At 58.9% G+C, this 8,181-nt stretch overlaps 1 protein-coding gene across 1 annotated transcript in view; it reads left to right on the top strand.

Moving 5' to 3' along the window:
* The window catches only part of LOC144487563 (metabotropic glutamate receptor 6-like), a 40,609-nt gene that overhangs the window by 92 nt on the left and 32,336 nt on the right, over nt 1–8,181 (top strand). Inside the window, exons 1-4 of the mRNA XM_078205646.1 lie at nt 1–208; nt 1,896–2,112; nt 3,934–4,069; nt 4,788–4,942. The exon at nt 1–208 is cut by the window's left edge and continues 92 nt beyond it. Of these exons, the coding sequence (XP_078061772.1) occupies nt 1–208; nt 1,896–2,112; nt 3,934–4,069; nt 4,788–4,942 (716 nt within the window). The remainder of the gene's footprint in view (nt 209–1,895; nt 2,113–3,933; nt 4,070–4,787; nt 4,943–8,181) is intronic.

Genomic DNA, 8,181 nt, shown 5'->3' with positions numbered 1-8,181 from the left:
GATTCTGGACACCTGCTCGCGGGATATTTACGCCCTGGAACAGTCACTCACCTTTGTTCAGGCTCTCATCCAGAAGGACACATCGGATATCCGCTGTTCCAACGGCGAGCCGCCCATTATCCCCAAACCGGAGAGGGTGATTGGGGTGATTGGTGCGTCTGCGAGTTCCGTCTCCATCATGGTGGCCAATGTCCTTCGTCTCTTCGCAGTTGAGTGCGGGCGGGAGGGCGGGGGAATAAAACATGGTGGGGTCGGGGGGTGGGGCCACGTTTGGCGCCGTCATGTTGAAGGGCGGGGCCAAAAGTGGCGGCAAAGCGACCGTCATTCTCCTTTCCGGGCATCGGCGGACCCCGTGCACGGGTTCGATAAACCCGTTCCCCTTTGCGGTATGCCCGTAGTGAGTTACAAGGTGAGGGGTGCGGAGGAAGGGGAGGGAAAGGGGGAAATCCTGCCCGCCCCCTCTCCCTCTACCTCGAGGCTACGCTGCCCACCGTATCCAGGATAGGACTCACCCACCCCCAGCCAGGGCAGAAGTGCCACCCCACCCAATGGCATCTCTCCCCTCCGCTTCTCACACCACACACAAACACACGGACACCCATGCATGACGGGATGGGTCCAAAGCCCTTGGGCCAATTGCTATGGAATGGTGTTGGGAGGATGGGAACAGGCGGAAAGAGCCAGAAGGGCCTCACCAGGCATTTAGGGTCCAAGGTCTGAGATTGGCAGGGATGGGGAGGGGTGGGACCTGGCAGCCATTTTGGTGAAGGGCAGAGGATGATGGGAGGAGTGGACTGTAATGGGGTAAAGAGGAGATGATTTCAGGATCTTTTACTTCCACCCAAGAGTGCAGACGGGAACCGCGAGGCACTGACCCTCCCACAGTGCGGCGCTCCCTCAGCACTGACCCTCCCACAGTGCGGCGCTCCCTCAGCACTGACCCTCCCACAGTGCGGCGCTCCCTCAGCACTGACCCTCCCACAGTGCGGCACTCCCTCAGCACTGACCCTCCCACAGTGCGGCGCTCCCTCAGCACTGACCCTCCCACAGTGCGGCGCTCCCTCAGCACTGACCCTCCCACAGTGCGGCGCTCCCTCAGCAGTGACCCTCCCACAGTGCGGCGCTCCCTCAGCACTGACCCTCCCACAGTGCGGCACTCCCTCAGCACAGACCTCCCACAGTGCGGCGCTCCCTCAGCACTGACCCTCCCACAGTGCGGCGCTCCCTCAGCACTGACCCTCCCACAGTGCGGCGCTCCCTCAGCACTGACCCTCCCACAGTGCGGCGCTCCCTCAGCTCTGACCCTCCCACAGTGCGGCGCTCCCTCAGCACTGACCCTCCCACAGTGCGGCGCTCCCTCAGCACTGACCCTCCCACAGTGCGGCGCTCCCTCAGCACTGACCCTCCCACAGTGCGGCGCTCCCTCAGCACTGACCCTCCCACAGTGCGGCGCTCCCTCAGCACTGACCCTCCCACAGTGCGGCGCTCCCTCAGCACTGACCCTCCCACAGTGCGGCGCTCCCTCAGCACTGACCCTCCCACAGTGCGGCGCTCCCTTAGCACTGACCCTCCCACAGTGCGACGCTCCCTCAGCACTGACCCTCCCACAGTGCGGCGCTCCCTCACCACTGACCCTCACACAGTGCGGTGCTCCCTCAGCACTGACCCTCCCACAGTGCGGCGCTCCCTCAGCACTGACCCTCCCACAGTGTGGCGCTCCCTCAGCACTGACCCTCCCACAGTGCGGCGCTCCCTCAGCACTGACCCGTGTGGGTGGGGGTAGCAGGAAGGTGAGGGGTGGGGTGGGTGGGGAGGGGGGAGGGTGCGGGCGGGGGGGGGTGGGGAGAAGGCTTTGGGTTGAAATCTAACTCTGATCCCCTGTTGCCTCTCTGCAGATACCCCAGATTAGCTACGCCTCGACTGCCCCTGAACTCAGTGACAACAATCGCTATGACTACTTCTCGCGGGTTGTCCCCCCGGACTCGTACCAAGCCCAGGCTATGGTGGATATAGTCAAAGCTCTGGGCTGGAATTACGTCTCCACCATCGCCTCGGAGGGTAACTATGGAGAGAGCGGGGTCGAGGCTTTCTCACAGATCTCCAGGGAGGCAGGTAAGCTCCTCATTGCTGGCTCTCGGACTGCAGGAAAGAGAGGGAGTGAGGATCGGCCATTTCAAATCGGGCCTTCACTCGACTGAGACCCTCACTCCTACTGGGACCCTCACTCCCGCTGAGACCCTCACTCCCACTGAGACCCTCACTCCCACTGAGACCCTCACTCCTACTGAGACCCTCACTCCTATTGAGACCCTCACTCCCACTGAGACCCTCACTCCCACTGAGACCCTCACTCCTACTGAAAACCTCACTCCCACTGAGACCCTCACTCCTACTGAGACCCTCACTCCCACTGAGACCCTCACTCCCACTGGGACCCTCACTCCTACTGAGGCCCTCACTCCCACTGACACCCTCACTCCCTCTGACACCCTCACTCCCACTGAGACCCTCACTCCCACTGGGACCCTCACTCCTACTGAGACCCTCACTCCCACTGAGGCCCTCACTCCCACTGACATCCTCACTCCCTCTGACACCCTCACTCCCACTGAGACCCTCACTCCCACTGGGACCCTCACTCCCACTGACACCCTCACTCCCACTGAGACCCTCACTCCCACTGGGACCCTCACTCCCACTGAGACCCTCACTCCCACTGAGACCCTCACTCCCACTGGGACCCTCACTCCCTCTGGGACCCTCACTCCCACTGGGACCCTCACTCCCTCTAGGACCCTCACTCCTACTGAGACCCTCACTCCCACTGAGACCCTCACTCCCACTGAGACCCTCACTCCCTCTGGGACCCTCACTCCCACTGAGACCCTCACTCCCTCTGAGACCCTCACTCCCACTGAGACCCTCACTCCCTCTGGGACCCTCACTCCCACTGAGACCCTCACTCCCACTGAGTCCCTCACTCCCATTGGGACCCTCACTCCCACTGCGACCCTCACTCCCAATGGACCCTCACTCCCACTGAGACCCTCACTCCCATTGGGACCCTCACTCACACTGAGACCCTCAGTCCCCCTGGGACCCTCACTCCCCCTGGGACCCTCACACCCCCGGGACCCTCACTCCCACTAGGACCCTCACTCCCACTGGGACCCTCACTCCCACTGGGCCCCTCACTCTCCTGGGACTCTCACTCCCACTGAGACCCTCACTCCCACTGGGACCCACAGTCCCATTTGGACCCACAGTCCACCTCAGGCATCTTTGGGAGGTCACTGAGATAACATTGATGGGTGATTATGAGGGTGCGTGGGCATTCTGCCAGGGTAGAGTGGCCTAACCATGTGCCAAATCATCCCCCCACAACCCGCTTGCACCCAGAGTGCTTTAATCTCCTTCCACGGCTGTCCCCCCCCACCACCGCCCTCACCCCCTGAGGTCCGAAAATAATTGGGCCCCTCCTGGGGGCACCTCCACATCGAGGCTTCCCATTGGCCACTCAGGAGGATGAATGGGAGGAGGGAATGTTGCAGAGTCCGTTTCTCTCTCTCTCCGCCCGCCGATCGGGCTTCGAGACCAGCTTCCCTCTGACCTCAGGGGTTTTGGGACCACGGGGTTCGATTTCCATCATGGCGTCTCTGGGACTGGTGTTGAGGGTTTGAATTCAGCTTGTTAAATCCATCAGGCACGTAGAAATTTGTCCCAGTGGCGATGGTAAGTGTTGGGTTGTCGTTAGAAACCATCCAGCCCTCTTGGGAGAGGTAGCGGGGTCATTGGGAACCTTTACTGACTCAGTGCGGCCTAGCTGTGGTTGGCCAGCCTGACAACTAGCGCAATTCAAGATGGCCGCTCAGGTTGGGCAGAGCGAGGCTTCTAACTCTCCTCCCACTTCTGGTTAATCTTCTCCCTCCTCAGGCGGAGTGTGCATCGCCCAGTCGCTGAAGATCCCGCGGGAGCCCAAGGAAGGCGAGTTTGAGAAGATCATCAGCCGCCTGATGGAGACACCCAACGCCCGCGGAATCATCATATTCGCCAACGAGGACGACATCCAGTAAGGCCTCAGGCCTCGCTGTCTACTCGCGGTTACACCCAGTTAACACCACACTCCTCCCCTTCCTCCCCTCTCCCTCCTCCCTTCCTCCCCCTCCTCCCCTCCACCTCCTCTGCCTCCACAACCACCCACCCATCACCTCGACACTCAACTCACTTTGGCCCCTCTTCCTCCATTTCCTCCATCTCCTCCCCTCCCCCTCCTCCACCTCCCCTCCCTTCCCTCCAACTCCCCTCTCCCTCCTCCCCTCCTCCCCCTTCCCTGTCTTCTACCTCCCCTTCCTCCACCTTTCCCCCCTCCCCTTCTCCCCCTCCCCCTCCATCTCCTCCCCTGCACCCCCTCTCCTCATCCCCTCCCCTCCAACTCCCCTCTCCCTCCTCCTCACCCCTCCTCCCCTCCTCCCCACCACCACCCCTCCTCCATCTTCCCCTCCCCTCCCCCTCCCCTCTCCCTCCTCCCCCTTGCCCCTCCTCCCTCTCTCCCTCCTCCGAACTCTCACTCTTCCCTGCCCCACACATTTGTGGGGAGGGTGGGGCTGGCCCTCTGTGTTGTCCGCTTCATCCCCTCCACCCTTTGCCCCCGCCTACCTCATTCCCACTCTCTGCCACTCATTCCCCCTTCTTCTCCCCCCTCTGTCTGCCCCCCACTCCTCCCACACCCTTCCCGAACACCATTACCCGATGTTGGTACTGACTGGCGACTCTCTCTGACTCCGCAGGAGGGTGCTGGAAGCTGCCCGCTTCGCCAACCTGACAGGGCACTTCCTGTGGGTGGGCTCTGACAGCTGGGGGGCCAAGGCCTCCCCCGTCCTGCACCAGGAGGAAGTGGCCGAAGGGGCTGTCACCATTCTGCCAAAGCGGGCGTCCATCGAAGGTAAGAAACTTCTTCTTCCCGTGTCCGAACGTGACCCCCACCTCGCTGCACACCTGCCATAAACCCCCAAACCCCCCCCTCACTCGCCCACCCCAAACCTCGGCCTTGACAAGTGCCAGGATAGGCCCAGGCTTTGTTTGCGGCCTACAAGTGTTTTGGGCTGTTCCAAGCCCGGGAGACGAGTTGGGTTGAATGGGGAGTGGGGTGGGAGGGAGGATGGGGAGGGCGGAGGGAGTAGGGGCAGACAGATTGGGGTGGGCGGGTGTTAAGTGGGGGTACCAAGTGAGACACCCTCCCGGCCCGCCACCGTGCGACCAGCCCGGGTCAGCCCAGCCACATGGGTGAGGCTCCCTTCACGGTCGAATATCCACCTCAGGAGCCTCCCCCACCCCTCTGCCACCGCCAGTCTGGGGCCTCCCTCTCCCCCAGTTGGGAACGCTGCCCTCCTTCAGCCCGTGATGGCGGGAAGAGGTGGACAACAACATGAGGAACAGGTCCGGAGAGAAATGAGTTGAGTTTTGGAGGGCCTGGAAAAAGAACTTTGGACTCCTCAGAGCAGAGAAGGCCAACACAGGCGGAGAAGCCTGAGGCCTAATCCGCCCCCATTCAAGGTGATCCAGTTGTGCCAGCATTTAGGCCCCACTCTAGCCCTCCCTTAACCTTGACTGAACCCAGCGCCCTCTATCCCCTTCCCTCAGATTTATTCAGTTTCCCCATCTCCCCTCCCCCGTCCCCCCCTCAAACACATCGACACCTCAACCACTCCCTGTGGGAGTGAGGCCCATTCTCCCCACTCGCTGGGTAAAGACCTTTCTCCTCAATTCAATCACCCCTCCGCCGCCCCCCCCTCCCCCCGCCCCCCTTCCCATCACCAGATGCTTGGATTTCTAGGGGAGTGTCTTATATCGACATCCTCTCATCCTGTTCCTTCCCCCGCCAGTAGAAATATTTCCTCAATGTAGAAGGAGGCCATTCGGCCCATCGAGCCTGCACTGACAATAATCCCACCCAGGCCCCATTCCCATAACCCCACGTATTTACCCTGCTAGTCCCCCTGACACTAAGGGACAACTTAGCACGGCCAATTCCCCTAACCCGCACATCTTTGGACTGTGGGAGGAAACCGGAGCACCCGGAGGAAACCCACACAGACACGGGGAAAACGTGCAAACTCTACACAGACAGTGACCCGAGCCAGAATTGAACCCGGGTCCCTGGCGCTGTGAGGCAGCAGTGCTAAGCACCAATTTTTGGGAACTTTCTGCTCGATCTCTGCACCCCCTGTCTGGCACCGTGGTATCACGGTGACCAGGCTTCGAGAGCGGGTTGCTACGACCTCCCTGACTTCCCAGATCTGCCTCCCACTCTCCACCCCATCGGCCTAGAAATAAAGCACAACTCACCTACCTTGGTGTGACTGGGGTTCTAAGCAGAGCCTAGTGACCGAGCGTTACGGAACTTTCGAGCGTTATACTCGCAACGGGTGGCCTGCCAAAGGCCGAAGCCTGTGGCACTGCCTATCCAACAGGGGGACAAGGGGGAAAGGTGCTCCAGTTTCCTCCCACAGCCCAAATATGTGCGGGTTAGGCTGATTGGCCATGCTAAATTACGCTTTAGTGTCCAAAGATGTGCAGGTTAGGTGGATTGGCCATGCTAAATTGTCCTTTAGTGTCCAAAGATGTGCAGGTTAGGTGGATTGGCCATGCTAAATTGTCCCTTAGTGTCCAAAGATGTGTAGGTTAGGTGGATTGGCCATGCTAAATTGTCCCTTAGTGTCCAAAGATGTGTAGGTTAGGTGGATTGGCCATGCTAAATTGCCCCTTAGTGTCCAAAGATGTGCAGGTTAGGTGGATTGGCCATGCTAAATTGCCTCTTAGTGTCCAAAGATGTGTAGGTTAGGTGGATTGGCCATGCTAAATTGTCCTTTAGTGTCCAAAGATGTGCAGGTTAGGTGGATTGGCCATGCTAAATTGTCCTTTAGTGCCCAAAGATGTGCAGGTTAGGTGGATTGGCCAAGCTAAATTGCCCCTTATTGTCCAAAGATGTGCAGGTTAGGTGGATTGGCCATGCTAAATTGCCCCTTAGTGTCCAAAGATGTGCAGGTTAGGTGGATTGGCCATGCTAAATTGCCCCTTAGTGTCGGGGATTAGCAGGGTAAATATGTGAGGTTACGGGAATAGGACCTGGGTGGGATTGGGGTTGGTGAAGGCTCGATGGGCCAAATGGCCTCCTTCTGCGCTGTAGATTCTGATTCTCTCCCTCCGTTGTCTTGGGTGGTCCAAATCCTGGAGCTTTCGTGAGCTGGGCTCTGGAGCAAGTCCCCGGATCAATTGCGTGCACGCCTCGGGGTGGGGGATCCCGAGGTTCGATTCCCCGTTCCTGACGTTCCAGGTGTGCGGAGGACCAGGGGTGCCGGATGCAAAGAGGGAAAATCCACTCCAGTGATTGGAACGGTTAATCCAACACCTCTCCCCACATCTAAAATCTTGCACACGTTACAAATGTGCAGGTAATCTGCCAGAATACCGTTGTGGGTTTTACACAACACAGGAAAGGTTTGGTTTGCACACTTGGATTCAGAGTAACCCACAATAGTTTTATTCTAAGAGCTCGGCACTGCACAGAGTACAAACTGAAACTGAAAGCAGGAGCCTGTGTAACACCCTAATGACATCGCCATCAATGTGATCCATTGACTCTGTCTACACTTCCCGCTGCCTCAGAAAAGCAGCCAGCATAATTAAGGAGCCCACGCATTCTCTCTTCCACCTTCTTCCGTCAGGAAAAAGAACAAAGAACAGTACAGCACAGGAAACAGGCCCTTCGGCCCTCCAAGCCTGTGCCGCTCCTTGGTCCAACTAGACCAATCATTTGTATCCCTCCATTCCCAGGCTGCTCATGTGACTATCCAGGTAAGTCTTAAACGATGTCAGCGTGCCTGCCTCCACCACCCTACTTGGCAGCGCATTCCAGGCCCCCACCACCCTCTGTGTAAAAAACATCCCTCTGATATCTGAGTTATACTTCGCCCCTCTCACCTTGAGCCCATGACCCCTCGTGAACGTCACTTCTGATCTGGGAAAAAGCTTCCCACCGTTCACCCTATCTATCCCCTTCATAATCTTGTACACCTCTATTAGATCTCCCCTCATTCTCCGTCTTTCCAGGGAGAACAACCCCAGTTTACCCAATCTCTCCTCATAGCTAAGACCCTCCATACCAGGCAACATCCTGATAAA

The sequence above is a fragment of the Mustelus asterias genome, unplaced genomic scaffold, assembly GCF_964213995.1.
Source record: "Mustelus asterias unplaced genomic scaffold, sMusAst1.hap1.1 HAP1_SCAFFOLD_876, whole genome shotgun sequence".
Taxonomy (NCBI): Eukaryota; Metazoa; Chordata; class Chondrichthyes; order Carcharhiniformes; family Triakidae; genus Mustelus; species Mustelus asterias.
Note: the sequence above shows the minus strand (reverse complement) of the source record. Positions and strands in the feature narration are given on the sequence as shown.